This window comes from Lepisosteus oculatus, chromosome 14, assembly GCF_040954835.1.
Source record: "Lepisosteus oculatus isolate fLepOcu1 chromosome 14, fLepOcu1.hap2, whole genome shotgun sequence".
In the NCBI taxonomy this organism is placed as follows: Eukaryota; Metazoa; Chordata; class Actinopteri; order Semionotiformes; family Lepisosteidae; genus Lepisosteus; species Lepisosteus oculatus.
The window spans coordinates 41,270,715-41,287,397 of NC_090709.1; the positions used below are offsets into that span (position 1 = coordinate 41,270,715).

Sequence of the window (16,683 nt, forward strand, 5' to 3'; positions counted from 1 at the left end):
TCCAGGACCAGGACTGGACAGCCCTGCTTTAAAGACCCCTGGAGACTCTGCAGACACACACACACACTGACCCCTCCAGGACCAGGACTGGACAGCCCTGCTTTAAAGACCCCTGGAGACTCTGCAGACACACACACACACTGACCCCTCCAGGACCAGGACTGGACAGCCCTGCTTTAAAGACCCCTGGAGACTCTGCAGACACACACACACACACTGACCCCTCCAGGACCAGGACTGGACAGCCCTGCTTTAAAGACCCCTGGAGACTCTGCAGACACACACACACACTGACCCCTCCAGGACCAGGACTGGACAGCCCTGCTTTAAAGACCCCTGGAGACTCTGCAGACACACACACACACTGACCCCTCCAGGACCAGGACTGGACAGCCCTGCTTTAAAGACCCCTGGAGACTCTGCAGACACACACACACACACTGACCCCTCCAGGACCAGGACTGGACAGCCCTGCTTTAAAGACCCCTGGAGACTCTCCAGACACACACACACACACTGACCCCTCCAGGACCAGGACTGGACAGCCCTGCTTTAAAGACCCCTGGAGACTCTGCAGACACACACACACTGACCCCTCCAGGACCAGGACTGGACAGCCCTGCTTTAAAGACCCCTGGAGACTCTGCAGACACACACACACACTGACCCCTCCAGGACCAGGACTGGACAGCCCTGCTTTAAAGACCCCTGGAGACTCTGCAGACACACACACTGACCCCTCCAGGACCAGGACTGGACAGCCCTGCTTTAAAGACCCCTGGAGACTCTGCAGACACACACACACACACTGACCCCTCCAGGACCAGGACTGGACAGCCCTGCTTTAAAGACCCCTGGAGACTCTGCAGACACACACACACACACTGACCCCTCCAGGACCAGGACTGGACAGCCCTGCTTTAAAGACCCCTGGAGTACCAGCTGGCCTGGCGAGACATCAGGGCCAGAGCTGCCGGTTTGTGTTGATTCTTCCCTTCCTCTGCCTGTTGTTTCCGTCGGCGGGGCTGTGGTTTACCAGCAACGCGGACGGTTTCTTCTTCCTGACGCGTGAAACCCAGGGGGGATGGCAGAGCCTCGCCCTCCCCACTCTGGGCGTGTGCTGACTGCCTCTCTCTCTCTCTTTCTCTCTCTCTCTCTTTCCCTCTCTCTCTCTTTCCCTCTCTCACACACACACGCAGCATCCCGCGGCTCTGGAAGCCAGAGTGCGCTGGCTCTGCGCTCGGGGCGGTCCGCCATGAGAGGGCTCCTCGTGCTCGTCCCCCTCCTGCTGGGAACCGCCGCCGCCACAGGTGAGTGAGGCTGACCGCCTGGGATCCGTCTGGGTGGAGTCTGCGCGTTCTCCCGCGGTTTTGCCACGGTGGGGGGGGTCTCGTTCCTCTTTCCCGAGTCGTGGCTGGGTGAAGCCGCGTTTCTCGAGTGGCGACCGGGTTAGGGCTCGGGTCCCGCCTGGCACCCTGGGCCCACAGCTCAGGGAGGTGGGACGCCAGGAGCCTCCGGTCGCACAGTAATCCAGGCAAGAGGGTACAGGACAGTAGAGTACAGTAGAGTAGAATACAGGACAGTATAGAGTACAATATAGTACAGTAGAGTACAGAACAGTATAGAGTACAGTACAGTAGAGTAGAGTACAGTATGGTACAGTAAAGTACAGGACAGTATAGAGTACAGTAACATGGAGGTACAGTAGAGTACAGTACAGTATAGTACATTAGAGTAGAGTACAGGACAGTATACCGTACAGGACAGTAGAGTACAGTAACGAAGAGGTACAATACAGTAGAGTACAGTACAGTATTGTACAGTACAGCAGAGGTACAGTACAATAGAGTACAGGACAGTAGAGTACAGTAGAGTAGAGTACAGGACAGTATAGCGTACAGTACAGTAGAGTACAGTACAGCAAAGGTTCAGTACAATAGAGAACAGGACAGTAGAGTACAGTACAGTAGAGTACAGGACAGTATAGCGTACAGTACAGTAGAGTACAGTAACATAGAGGTACAGTACAGTAATGTACAGTACAGTAGAGGTACAGTACAATAGAGTACAGTACAGTTAAGTACAGGACTACAGGAACTACAGGAAAGTAGAGGTAGAGTAGAGTAAAGTAGAAGTACAGGACAGCAGAGTATAGTAACATAGAGGTACAGTACAATAGAGTACAGGACAGTAGAGGTACAGTACAGTAGAGTACAGTTAAGTACAGGACTACAGGACTAGAGGCAAAGTACAGTACAGTAGAGGTACAGGACACTAGAGTACAGTACAATAGAGGTACAGGACAGTAGAGTACAGTACAGTAGAGGTACAGGACAGTAGAGTAAAGTACAGTACAGTGGAGTAGATTTATTGTCCACTACAAGTGGAAATTTGTCTGAGGCGTCCCCCATTACAAACATGACAACTAGTCAAAACACACAGCATACAATCCGTCACAGACATGAAAGAAGAACAACGCCTCAGGCCTGAAACGCACTCGCAGGTCCCGCCCAACCGACCCCAGGGCAAATACCTGGTCTGAACTAATCCTGCAGCGTTCACAGCCCGTGTTCAGCACCCCTACGGGCTAGGGGCTGAATGGGCTTTTACCCACAGTTCTGACAGCACTCGGGAAAACGTCAGCCAGAGGCAGAAGCAACAGAACATCGGAACTCAGAGGGGGGCAGGGGATGATACTTCAAGAGCAGGCGGCTGCAAACGAGCAGTGGCGATCCACTCCCCTCGTTAGCGCGTCCGCTCATCGGGAGATCTGTGTTTAGGGGCGTGATCAGGGCCCGTGAGGACTGAGGTACAGCTGAGCCACAGGCTCTGTGAACAGACCAGCAGCCCTGGAGAGAGAACTTCCTCTCTCTCTCTCCCTCTCTCTGCGTCTCTCGAACCGCCCTCCCTCCCCCCCCCCCGGCAGCAGAGAGCCCGACCGGAGGCTCGAACCCGCGACCCAGCATGTAGATCTGCAAGGGCTTCCGTTCGCTGCTGAGCGACGTCATTCCCACCCCTGCTGTCGGGAGAACGTGCCCTCTCCCTTCGCCACAGCCCAGCGGGAGTTAGGACTGAGGATCCAATTCCTCCTGTAGTATCAGACGCCCGTGAGATCAGTGTGTTCTGGGTGTGAGAGTCTTGTCTCTCAGTGTCTGTGATCACACTGTCTTCACAGTCCAGTCTGATCTCTCGGTTCTCTGACTCTCCTCTGTCTTCTGATACAGGTTCTACAGCTAATGCAACTACAACAACCCTGAACTCAAGTGAGTAGGACTGAGGTCCACTTTGCTGTTTTTCGTACTATAGTGATGTGATGAGAGTCCTGTCTCTCAGTGTCTGTGATCACACTGTCTTCACAGTCCAGTCTGATCACTCAGCTCTCTGACTCTCCTCTGTCTCCTGATACAGGTTCGGCACCTGATACAACTTCACCCCAGCCTGTCTCAAGTGAGTAGGACTGAGGTCCACTTTGCTGTTTTTCTTACTATAGTGATGTGATGAGAGTCCTGTCTCTCAGTGTCTGTGATCACACTGTCTTCACAGTCCAGTCTGATCTCTCAGCTCTCTGACTCTCCTCTGTCTTCTGATACAGGTTCTACAGCTAATGCAACTGCAACAACCCTGAACTCAAGTGAGTAGGACTGAGGTCCACTTTGCTGTTTTACTCACTATAGTGGTGTGATGAGAGTCTTGTCTCTCAGTGTCTGTGATCACACTGTCTTCACAGTCCAGTCTGATCACTCAGCTCCCTGACTCTCCTCTGTCTTCAGATACAGATTGTACAGCTAATGGAACTGTGACAGACCTGAACTCAAGTGAGTAGGACTGAGGTCCACTTTGCTGTTTTTCTTACTATAGTGGTGTGATGAGAGTCTTGTCCCTCAGTGTCTGTCCCTGTGTCCCGTGATCACACTGTCTCAACCTTCTGCAGCTACGACACAGGCTGACAGACGCGAGCAGGACTGAGGTCCCCTTTACTGTTTCGGAGGAGTGGTCACTGTCACTGTCACTGTCGGGGGCAGAGTGGAGTGGCGCCGGTCGCCCACTGCATCCCGGCACCCCGCCGGCGGCGGCTCGACTCGTCGTGCCTGGGGCAGGCAGGCGGGTCGATTTCCGAGCGCTCGGATGGCCGTTCTCGGCACGTTTTCTGAGGCAGCACCATCGCCGACGTGGCGCCGCGGCGGTGGAGGAGGGGGGGGGTTGGGTGTCAACGACCTCACGGGGGGAAGCAGGGTTCAGCTCGGCCGCGTCAGGTTGAGGAGAAATTTGCATGTGCGATTTTTAGCCCCTGCGGTGCGGCGGAGCCTCTATTTAAACTTCCTGCTTCGCCAGCTGCTCTTCAACGGCGCTTCCTCTTTCTTCACCGCGTACTGATCTGCTTTCCGGAACGGACTCCCATTTTCGCCCCCCCCCCCCCGGTTAAACCCCCTCCAAACCAAGAGTCTTTCATCTTGAACAGGGGAGACTACAGGACATGACACCCCCCCCCAGTGTTCAGGGTCCCCGAAGGTCTCTGACCAAGTCAACCCCCACCCCCCCCGGATCTCTTCGGAAGGAACAGCGAAACACGGAGCACAGGGCGACAGTAGGAAACGGGGAGCGAGAGGCGCTTCTGTACACAGAGGGTGGCGGGGGTGGGGAACAAGCTGCCCAGCCCTGTGGTTGAAGCCGATACCCTGGCTTCTCTCCAGACACAGCTGGGTGAGCTCCTCCAGTCAGGACAGGAGGCTCTTCTGTACACAGAGGGGGGTGGGGGTGGGGAACAAGCCGCCCAGTCCATGTGGTTGAAGCCGATACCCTGGCTTCTCTCCAGACACAGCTGGGTGAGCTCCTCCAGTCAGGACAGGAGGCTCTTCTGTACACAGAGGGGGGTGGGGGTGGGGAACAAGCCGCCCAGTCCATGTGGTTGAAGCCGATACCCTGGCTTCTCTCCAGACACAGCTGGGTGAGCTCCTCCAGTCAGGACAGGAGGCCCTTCTGTACACAGAGGGGGGTGGGGGTGGGGAACAAGCAGGCCAATTTTCGAGAGGGGCCGTGTTCCTCAGCCAGAAGAGGTCTGCTGGGTTGGCTCTGTCAATGCCCCTGAAGGATCCTGAATGGCCTGCCCACCAGGGTCTCCGGCCACGCCCCCCTTTAAAACGTCACTGAGGCAGCGGGGCATGATGGGATATTGCGCGGGATTTCTAGTGCTATTTCCCTCTCGGAGGGAGTTCAGTGTCCCAGCGGTGAAGCGATATAACCAGGGCCCAGACCCCGGAGTCTGACCCGCCCTCCGGCGAGCGTCTCTCCCACGGGACACTCGAGACACACGGGGACATTCTGCCAGCAGGTGTGTCGCCCTGCAGCTCCCAGCTGGCAGCCCCCTCCTCACTGGAGCCCCAGCAGGTGGGAGCCTGGTCAGTACCTGGAGGGGAGACTCCTGGGAGGAGAGCTGAGGCTGCTGCTGGGAGAGGTGTGAGTGGGGCCAGCAGGGGGCTCTCTCACCCTGCGGTCTGTGTGGGTCCTGATGCCCCAGTATAGTGACGGGGGACACTGGACTGTAAACAGGCGCCGTCCTTCGGATGAAACGTCAAACCGAGGTCCTGACTCTCTGTGGTTGTTAACAATCCCGGGGTGTTACCGAGCGAGACGCACTGTTCGCGTGTCCCTGTCCCCTCTGTGCTATGATTCCGATTGCCGTTCCGATCCGCATCGGGGAGTCGGATGAGCAAACGACCGAGGTAAAGAGTTAAAAAAGCGCATGTCCAGGTGGTGACAGCGAGAGGAGGTGAGAGGCAGGGAGACGAGCCCGGTGCTGAGATGTTACGGTCTTTTATTCGTCCAGGGTGTGTGTGTCCTGTGATGGACTGGTGTCCTGTCCAGGGTGTGTGAGTGTGTGTGTGTGTCCTGTGATGGACTGGTGTCCTGTCCAGGGTGTGTGTGTCCTGTGATGGACTGCTGTCCTGTTCAGGGTGTGTGTGTGTGTGTGTGTGTGTCCTGTGATGGACTGCTGTCCTGTCCAGGGTGTGTGTGTGTGCGTCCTGTGATGGACTGGTGTCTTGTCCAGGGTATGTGAGTGTGTGTGTGTGTCCTGTGATGGACTGCTGTCCTGTCCAGGGTGTGTGTGTGTGTGTGTCCTGTGATGGACTGGTGTCCTGTCCAGGGTGTGTGAGTGTGTGTGTGTCCTGTGATGGACTGGTGTCCTGTCCAGGGTGTGTGAGTGAGTGTGTGTGTCCTGTGATGGACTGCTGTCCTGTCCAGGGTGTGTGAGTGTGTGTGTCCTGTGATGGACTGCTGTCCTGTCCAGGGTGTGTGAGTGTGTGTGTGTCCTGTGATGGACTGGTGTCCTGTCCAGGGTGTGTGAGTGTGTGTGTGTCCTGTGATGGACTGGTGTCCTGTCCAGGGTGTGTGAGTGTGTGTGTGTCCTGTGATGGACTGGTGTCCTGTCCAGGGTGTGTGTGTGTGTGTGTCCTGTGATGGACTGGTGTCCTGTCCAGGGTGTGTGAGTGTGTGTGTGTCCTGTGATGGACTGGTGTCCTGTCCAGGGTGTGTGAGTGAGTGTGTGTGTCCTGTGATGGACTGCTGTCCTGTCCAGGGTGTGTGAGTGTGTGTGTCCTGTGATGGACTGCTGTCCTGTCCAGGGTGTGTGAGTGTGTGTGTGTCCTGTGATGGACTGGTGTCCTGTCCAGGGTGTGTGAGTGTGTGTGTGTCCTGTGATGGACTGGTGTCCTGTCCAGGGTGTGTGAGTGTGTGTGTGTCCTGTGATGGACTGGTGTCCTGTCCAGGTGTGTGTGTGTGTGTGTCCTGTGATGGACTGCTGTCCTGTCCAGGGTGAGCCCTGCCTTGTGCCTGTTGCTTGCTGGGACAGACTCCAGCTGCCCCCTGAATGGGAAGACCTGTCTAGAAACCGGGTGAATCAGCTGCTGTTGTTTCAGGTGACCGTGGTCCTCGAAGGGTCCATTCATGTGGATGTTTCGAGGTACAGTGTCAGGTGTATCAGGTACGACGGCCCTCAGAAGCCAAATACGCAGCACAGTGCGGGGTCCCGGGGGGCGATTCTGGGCCCGGGGGACCTTCTGTGTGGAGTCTGCGTGTTCCCGCCTGCTCCTGTCCCTCACCCTCGCTCAGACCTGCTTGACACTTAAAGGCGACCGGTGTCTCAAAGACTCGTAGTCTTTCATTTCGTCTCCTCTGCGCTGTCTCGCTGGGGGTGGGGGGGGAGTTGCGGACTGGGCGCTGTACACAGACCTGGGTGGAGCCATGAGGAAGATGATGAGCGAGAGGAAGCTGCTAGTTGGGGGGGCTGATGAAGCCGAGCAGCGGGTAGCGGTCTCTAGATCTGCTTCTTTTTCTCCGAACTGGTAGAGAAAAAAATAGCCGTTCACCACTTCTCCTTTCTTGTTTAGCAGGAAATGGGCTGGGTTTGGCCGATGCTCACAGGAAGCAGAGCTCTCCTGGTGTCTCAGTCCCCTCCTGATTGCAGCCTAGATCACAAGCACGCACTCGCACACGGACGCACACAGATATCCTTACGTGTGCATGCCTCTTGTGCACTCACACACACCCCTGTGCACGCATACCCCTCGCACACTCACACACACCCCTGTGCACACCAACCCCTCGCACACTCACACACCCCTGTGCACGCATACCCCTCGCACACTCACACACCCCTGTGCACACATACCCCTCGCACACTCACACACCCCTGTGCACACATACCCCTTGTGCACTCACACACACCCCTGTCCACACATACCCCTCGCACACTCACACACCCCTGTGCACACATACCCCTTGTGCACTCACACACCCCTGTGCACACCAACCCCTCGCACACTTACACACCCCTGTGCACACCAACCCCTCGCACACTCACACACCCCTGTGCACACATACCCCTCGCACACTCACACACCCCTGTGCACACATACCCCTCGCACACTCACACACCCCTGTGCACACATACCCCTCGCACACTCACACACCCTTGTGGACACATACCCCTCACACACTCACACACCCCTGTGCACACATACCCCTCACACACTCACACACACCCCTGTGCACACATACCCCTCGCACACTCACACTCCCCTGTGCACACATACCCCTCACACACTCACACACTCCCCTGTGCACACATACCCCTCACACACTCACACACACCCCTGTGCACACATACCCCTCGCACACTCACACTCCCCTGTGCACACATACCCCTCACACACTCACACACTCCCCTGTGCACACATACCCCTCACACACTCACACACTCCCCTGTGCACACATACCCCTCACACACTCACACACACCCCTGTGCACACATACCCCTTGTGCACTCACACAGACGCCTGTGCACACATACCCATTGCACAATAACACACCCCTGTGCACACGAACCCCGCACACACTCACACACACCCCTGTCCACACATAACCCTTGTGCACTCACACACCCCTGTGCATACATACCCCTCGCACACTCACACACCCCCCCTGTGCACACATAACCCTTGCGCACTCAAACACCCCCCCCTGCACGCCCACATACCTCCACACAAGCACACACACTCCTGCGTGCACACACATCCTTAGGCATCGACGCACACACGCGTGTCCTCACACACACACGCATCCCTACACACTCAAGCGCGCATATGTTCCTACATGCACTAGACGCACTGCTGCCCGCACACACAGGGGCAGCAGCAGGCTGTTGAATAGGAAGTGGTGGGTCCTTCTGTGGGTCAGTCTGAGCACAGAGCTCCCTGCAGCACCATGACAGCAGCCTCCGGCCTTAATGAGCTTGGGACTCGCAATCACAAAGCCTTCAATGCAAAGGGTTCGAGTGACATTTGTCACGATTATAGTCCCCCCTCCTTAAGGGTGCTCCAGCCCTTTCACTAAAGACTATTCTGTGCACCTGCGCCCTATTCCCAGCCCACCTTAAAAGCCAGGCGCTGACGCTCATCCGGGCTCTGCATCTGATTTCCATATCGTGCGAGTCCGGGACCAGGAAGCGCCTGGTCCCGTTAAGGTTTTAACCTCGGTTCCCGTTCCCGTTCCCTCTCCGCCGGTTCCGACCCGGCCTTCGTGTTTTTAATTACTTCCTCTGATGGATCTCCTGGTTTTGGACTTACCCTTGCCTTTTGGATTTTCCCTAAGGATTACTCTCGGATTGTTTGCCTCGGCCACACCTCCCCCGTGCACCAGCGCACCTTGGACACGCCCCCTTGTCTTCAGCCCCGTTTTCCTGCATGACGTTTCCCTAGTGTTTCCCCACTCCGTCGGACTGTGTCGTCCGCATAGGGTCCGGAAAGAACTGTTCGTTACACATTAATAGGAAAGGGGGGCAGAAAATGTCGTCCTACCTTCTGGTTAGTGGGTTATGGGTTTGTGAGTCTCCATTGCAGATACTGCTGTTGTACCTTGAGAGAGGAAGAATTACCCCAGTGAATCCAGTCCACCTGCCTGTATGAAACCTGTACAGCCCAGAGTATCGCCGTCCTACAGCCCCAATGCACAGCAGATCAGGGGCAGGAGAGAGAGAGAGACTGTAGATCAGACTGTACAGCCCAGAGTGTCTCCTCCTACAGCCCCAACACACAGCAGATCAGGGGCAGGAGAGAGAGAGAGACTGTAGATCAGACTGTACAGCCCAGAGTGTCTCCTCCTACAGCCCCAACACACAGCAGATCAGGGGCAGGAGAGAGAGAGAGACTGTAGATCAGACTGTCCAGCCCAGAGTGTCTCCTCCTACAGCCCCAACACACAGCAGATCAGGGGCAGGAGAGAGAGAGAGACTGTAGATCAGACTGTCCAGCCCAGAGTGTCTCCTCCTACAGCCCCAACACACAGCAGATCAGGGGCAGGAGAGAGAGAGAGAGAGACTGTAGATCAGACTCTACAGCCCGGAGTGTCTCCTCCTACAGCCCCAACACACATCAGATCAGGGGCAGGAGAGAGAGAGAGACTGTAGATCAGACTGTACAGCCCAGAGTGTCTCCTCCTACAGCCCCAACACACAGCAGATCAGGGGCAGGAGAGAGAGAGAGACTGTAGATCAGACTCTACAGCCCAGAGTGGAGTGTTTAGCCAGGACACCTGAATTAACATCAGTTAATGCCATGTGTTCCTGTACGTTTTGCTATGGGGAAAATCTTAGTTAAGGACCTGACATATGTGTTCTGACACCCTGAGAGGCAGCACAAATAGCGAGCTCTGTCACCCTCAAGGTCCCGTTAGAAGGGACATGTTTGGAAAGCTAAATGTTGATTGAGGTTCACTTAGCTGTTTCATTAACTTACTGTAGTTGATGTGATGAGAGTCTCACTGACAGTCCGTGTGTCCTGTGATCACATTGTCTTCACAGTCCAGTCTGATCACTCAGCTCTCTGACTCTCCTCTGTCTTCTGATACAGGTGTAACACCTTCTACAGCTACATCACAGAATGTCTGGAGTGAGTAGGACTGAGGTCCACTTTGCTGTTTTTCTTACTATAGTGGTGTGATGAGTCTCTTGTCTCTCAGTGTCTGTGATCACACTGTCTTCACAGTCCAGTCTGATCACTCAGCTCTCTGACTCTCCTCTGTCTCCTGATACAGATTGTACAGCTAATGCAACTGCAACAACCCTGAACTCAAGTGAGTAGGACTGAGGTCCACTTTGCTGTTTTTCTTACTATAGTGATGTGATGAGAGTCCCGTCTCTCAGTGTCTGTGATCACACTGTCTTCACAGTCCAGTCTGATCACTCAGCTCTCTGACCCACCTGTCTTCTGATACAGGTGTAACACCTTCTTCAACTACATCACAGACGTCCTCAAGTGAGTAGGACTGAGGTCCAGTTTGCTGTTTTTCTTACTATAGTGATGTGATGAGAGTCCTGTCTCTCAGTGTCTGTGATCACACTGTCTTCACAGTCCAGTCTGATCACTCAGCTCTCTGACTCTCCTCTGTCTTCTGATACAGGTTCTACAGCTAATGCAACTGCAACAACCCTGAACTCAAGTGAGTAAGACTGAGGTCCACTTTGCTGTTTTTCTTACTATAGTGATGTGATGAGAGTCCTGTCTCTCAGTGTCTGTGATCACACTGTCTTCACAGTCCAGTCTAATCACTCAGCTCCCTGACTCACCTCTGTCTTCTGATACAGGTTCTACAGCTAATGCAACTACACCCCAGCCTGTCTCAAGTGAGTAGGACTGAGGTCCACTTTGCTGTTTTTCTTACTATAGTGATGTGACGAGAGTCTTGTCTCTCAGTGTCTGTGATCACACTGTCTTCACAGTCCAGTCTGATCACTCAGCTCTCTGACTCTCCTCTGTCTTCTGATACAGGTGTAACACCTTCTACACCTGGTCACTCACACAGACCTACATGTCTCACTGATAAGACTGTGTTGGTCAGTTACTGGTCAGTTAGCAGCTCCTGACAGGCACTGGTCACTCATACAGACCTACATGTCTCACTGATAAGACTGTGTCGGTCAGTTACTGGTCAGTTAGCAGCTCCTGACAGGCACTGGTCACTCATACAGACCTACATGTCTCACTGATAAGACTGTGTTGGTCAGTTACTGGTCAGTTAGCAGCTCCTGACAGGCACTGGTCACTCATACAGACCTACATGTCTCACTGATAAGACTGTGTCGGTCAGTTACTGGTCAGTTACCAGCTCCTGACAGGCACTGGTCACTCATACAGACCTACATGTCACACTGATAAGACTGTGTTGGTCAGTTACTGGTCAGTTAGCAGCTCCTGACAGGCACTGGTCACTCATACAGACCTACATGTCTCACTGATAAGACTGTGTTGGTCAGTTACTGGTCAGTTAGCAGCTCCTAACAGGCACTGGTCACTCATACAGACCTACATGTCTCACTGATAAGACTTTGTTGGTCAGTTACTGGTCAGTTAGCAGCTCCTGACAGGCACTGGTCACTCATACAGACCTACATGTCTCACTGATAAGACTGTGTTGGTCAGTTACTGGTCAGTTACCAGCTCCTGACAGGCACTGGTCACTCATACAGACCTACATGTCTCACTGATAAGACTGTGTCGGTCAGTAACTGGTCAGTTACCAGCTCCTGACAGGCACTGGTCACTCATACAGACCCTGGTCAGTATGACTCTCAGTCTCTGTGTTGTCTCTGCAGACTCTGTCTGGTACTTCACCGCAGCAGGAGTGGGGGTCCTCTTCATCTTCATCTGTCTGGTCACTCTGAGAGCAATGTGCTGCAGAAAGAGAGGTACAGCACGTATAATTCAGGGGTTCCCAGCCCAGGTCCTGGGGTCCCTCCTCCTCCCTGCCCGCCCGCCTCCTGGTCTTCCTTCCAGCCGAGATCTGCGTCTGTCCTGTCCCTCGGCCTTAAGGTCCTCAGTTGCTCAGGGTGCGATTGCTGTCTGTGTTGCAGACATCCCGGTCTCCAGTACGGACTACGAGGTGGTGGGGATGCCCAGACTGCTGAAGAAAGGTAGCGCCCCCCCCCCCGCTGATATCTGTGCTAAAGAGGGGGTGCAGCCCCTGGGTACCCCTGCCGCCAGAATAAAGTGAGAGGTTCTGGTGTTAGAGAGCCCTGATTCGGGAGAACCCCAGCCCAATCAGTACCCTGTCTGTACCCTGCTCCAGTTAGTCCAGGGGTCTGTGTCCCTGGTCCAGTCAGTCCAGGGGTCTGTGACTCTGGTCCAGTCAGTCCAGGGGTCTGTGTCCCCGGTCCAGTCAGTCCAGGGGTCTGTGTCCCTGGTCCAGTCAGTCCAGGGGTCTGTGACTCTGGTCCAGTCAGTCCAGGGGTCTGTGTCCCTGGACCAGTCAGTCCAGTGGTCTGTGTCCCTGGTCCAGTCAGTCCAGGGGTCTGTGACCCTGGTCCAGTTAGTCCAGGGGTCTGTGTCTTGGAGAGCCCCAGTCTAGCTGTCTGACTAGTTTCCATAAGTAATGGCAGCACTGGTTACAGACAGAGACCCCAGGGGTACTGACTCTCCTGACTAGTTATCGTTAGTAGGAGTCGCACTGGTTACAGACAGAGACCCCAGGGGTACTGACTCTCCTGACTAGTTGTCGTTAGTAGGAGGTGCACTGGTTACAGACAGAGACCCCAGGGGTACTGACTCTCCTGACTAGTTATCGTTAGTAGGAGGTGCACTGGTTCCAGACAGAGACCCCAGGGGTACTGACTCTCCTGACTAGTTATCGTGAGTAGGAGGTGCACTGGTTCCAGACAGAGACCCCAGGGGTACTGACTCTCCTGACTAGTTATCGTTAGTAGGAGGTGCACTGGTTACAGACAGAGACCCCAGGGGTACTGACTCTCCTGACTAGTTATCGTGAGTAGGAGGTGCACTGGTTCCAGACAGAGACCCCAGGGGTACTGACTCTCCTGACTAGTTATCGTGAGTAGGAGGTGCACTGGTTCCAGACAGAGAACCCCAGGGGTACTGACTCTCCTGACTAGTTATCGTTAGTAGGAGGTGCACTGGTTACAGACAGAGACCCCAGGGGTACTGACTCTCCTGACTAGTTGTCGTTAGTAGGAGGTGCACTGGTTACAGACAGAGACCCCAGGGGTACTGACTCTCCTGACTAGTTATCGTTAGTAGGAGGTGCACTGGTTCCAGACAGAGACCCCAGGGGTACTGACTCTCCTGACTAGTTATCGTGAGTAGGAGGTGCACTGGTTCTAGACAGAGAACCCCAGGGGTACTGACTCTCCTGACTAGTTATCGTTAGTAGGAGGTGCACTGGTTACAGACAGAGACCCCAGGGGTACTGTCTCTCCTGACTAGTTATCGTGAGTAGGAGGTGCACTGGTTACAGACAGAGACCCCAGGGGTACTGACTCTCCTGTCTAGTTATCGTGAGTAGGAGGTGCACTGGTTCCAGACAGAGAACCCCAGGGGTACTGACTCTCCTGACTAGTTATCGTGAGTAGGAGGTGCACTGGTTCCAGACAGAGAACCCCAGGGGTACTGACTCTCCTGACTAGTTATCGTTAGTAGGAGGTGCACTGGTTACAGACAGAGAACCCCAGGGGTACTGACTCTCCTGACTAGTTATCATTAGTAGGAGTCGCACTGGTTCCAGACAGAGACCCCAGGGGTACTGACTCTCCTGACTAGTTATCGTTAGTAGGAGTCGCACTGGTTCCAGACAGAGACCCCAGGGGTACTGACTCTCCTGACTAGTTATCGTTAGTAGGAGTCGCACTGGTTCCAGACAGAGACCCCAGGGGTACTGACTCTCCTGACTAGTTATCGTTAGTAGGAGTCGCACTGGTTCCAGACAGAGACCCCAGGGGTACTGACTCTCCTGACTAGTTATCGTTAGTAGGACAGACAGAGAACCCCAGGGGTACTGACTCTCCTGACTAGTTATCGTTAGTAGGAGTCGCACTGGTTCCAGACAGAGACCCCAGGGGTACTGACTCTCCTGACTAGTTATCGTTAGTAGGAGTCGCACTGGTTCCAGACAGAGACCCCAGGGGTACTGACTCTCCTGACTAGTTATCGTTAGTAGGAGTCGCACTGGTTCCAGACAGAGACCCCAGGGGTACTGACTCTCCTGACTAGTTATCGTTAGTAGGAGTCGCACTGGTTACAGACAGAGACCCCAGGGGTACTGACTCTCCTGACTAGTTATCGTTAGTAGGAGTCGAACTGGTTACAGACAGAGACCCCAGGGGTACTGACTCTCCTGACTAGTTATCGTTAGTAGGAGTCGCACTGGTTCCAGACAGAGACCCCAGGGGTACTGACTCTCCTGACTAGTTATCGTTAGTAGGAGTCGCACTGGTTCCAGACAGAGACCCCAGGGGTACTGACTCTCCTGACTAGTTGTCGTTAGTAGGAGTCGCACTGGTTCCAGACAGAGACCCCAGGGGTACTGACTCTCCTGACTAGTTGTCGTTAGTAGGAGTCGCACTGGTTCCAGACAGAGACCCCAGGGGTACTGACTCTCCTGACTAGTTATCGTTAGTAGGAGTCGCACTGGTTCCAGACAGAGAACCCCAGGGGTACTGACTCTCCTGACTAGTTATCGTTAGTAGGAGGTGCACTGGTTACAGACAGAGACCCCAGGGGTACTGACTCTCCTGACTAGTTATCGTTAGTAGGAGTCACACTGGTTACAGACAGAGACCCCAGGGGTACTGACTCTCCTGACTAGTTATCGTTAGTAGGAGGTGCACCGGTTCCAGACAGAGACCCCAGGGGTACTGACTCTCCTGACTAGTTATCGTTAGTAGGAGGTGCACTGGTTACAGACAGAGACCCCAGGGGTACTGACTCTCCTGACTAGTTATCGTTAGTAGGAGGTGCACTGGTTCCAGACAGAGACCCCAGGGGTACTGACTCTCCTGACTAGTTATCGTTAGTAGGAGTCACACTGGTTACAGACAGAGACCCCAGAGACTCCTGACAGGGGTACTGACTCTCCTGACTAGTTATCGTTAGTAGGAGGTGCACTGGTTCCAGACAGAGACCCCAGGGGTACTGACTCTCCTGACTAGTTGTCGTTAGTAGGAGTCGCACTGGTTCCAGACAGAGACCCCAGGGGTACTGTCTCTCCTGACTAGTTGTCGTTAGTAGGAGTCGCACTGGTTCCAGACAGAGACCCCAGGGGTACTGACTCTCCTGACTAGTTATCGTTAGTAGGAGTCGCACTGGTTCCAGACAGAGACCCCAGGGGTACTGACTCTCCTGACTAGTTATCGTTAGTAGGAGTCGCACTGGTTCCAGACAGAGACCCCAGGGGTACTGACTCTCCTGACTAGTTATCGTTAGTAGGAGTCGCACTGGTTCCAGACAGAGACCCCAGGGTTACTGACTCTCCTGACTAGTTATCGTTAGTAGGAGTCGCACTGGTTCCAGACAGAGACCCCAGGGGTACTGTCTCTCCTGACTAGTTATCGTTAGTAGGAGTCGCACTGGTTCCAGACAGAGACCCCAGGGGTACTGACTCTCCTGACTAGTTATCGTTAGTAGGAGGTGCACTGGTTCCAGACAGAGACCCCAGGGGTACTGACTCTCCTGACTAGTTGTCGTTAGTAGGAGTCGCACTGGTTCCAGACAGAGACCCCAGGGGTACTGACTCTCCTGACTAGTTATCGTTAGTAGGAGTCGCACTGGTTCCAGACAGAGACCCCAGGGGTACTGACTCTCCTGACTAGTTATCGTTAGTAGGAGGTGCACTGGTTCCAGACAGAGACCCCAGGGGTACTGACTCTCCTGACTAGTTGTCGTTAGTAGGAGTCGCACTGGTTCCAGACAGAGACCCCAGGGGTACTGACTCTCCTGACTAGTTATCGTTAGTAGGAGTCGCACTGGTTCTAGACAGAGACCCCAGGGGTACTGACTCTCCTGACTAGTTATCGTTAGTAGGAGTCGCACTGGTTCCAGACAGAGACCCCAGGGGTACTGACTCTCCTGACTAGTTATCGTTAGTAGGAGTCGCACTGGTTCCAGACAGAGACCCCAGGGGTACTGACTCTCCTGACTAGTTATCGTTAGTAGGAGTCGCACTGGTTACAGACAGAGAACCCCAGGGGTACTGACTCTCCTGACTAGTTATCGTTAGTAGGAGTCGCACCGGTTCCAGACAGAGACCCCAGGGGTACTGACTCTCCTGACTAGTTATCGTTAGTAGGAGTCGCACCGGTTCCAGACAGAGACCCCAGGGGTACTGACTCTCCTGACTAGTTAT

General features: G+C 54.4%; 1 protein-coding gene across 13 annotated transcripts in view; it reads left to right on the forward strand.

The window, feature by feature from the left end:
- The window catches only part of LOC138242441 (uncharacterized), a 28,425-nt gene that overhangs the window by 1,140 nt on the left and 10,602 nt on the right, over positions 1-16,683 (forward strand). For 2 of the 13 annotated variants that reach the window (XM_069197963.1, XM_069197964.1), the window contains exons 1-12: positions 1,051-1,310; positions 3,225-3,263; positions 3,409-3,447; positions 3,593-3,631; positions 3,771-3,815; positions 10,404-10,442; positions 10,588-10,626; positions 10,770-10,808; positions 10,954-10,992; positions 11,138-11,176; positions 12,146-12,238; positions 12,404-12,463. In XM_069197963.1, the coding sequence (XP_069054064.1) occupies positions 1,085-1,310; positions 3,225-3,263; positions 3,409-3,447; positions 3,593-3,631; positions 3,771-3,815; positions 10,404-10,442; positions 10,588-10,626; positions 10,770-10,808; positions 10,954-10,992; positions 11,138-11,176; positions 12,146-12,238; positions 12,404-12,463 (736 nt within the window). In that variant the 5' untranslated portion in view covers positions 1,051-1,084. Of the gene's footprint in view, positions 1-1,032; positions 1,311-3,224; positions 3,264-3,408; positions 3,448-3,592; positions 3,632-3,770; positions 3,816-10,403; positions 10,443-10,587; positions 10,627-10,769; positions 10,809-10,953; positions 10,993-11,137; positions 11,177-12,145; positions 12,239-12,403; positions 12,464-16,683 lie in introns of those variants that run through there. The other 11 variants (XM_069197955.1, XM_069197956.1, XM_069197968.1 and 8 more) reach the window with 10 other exon arrangements.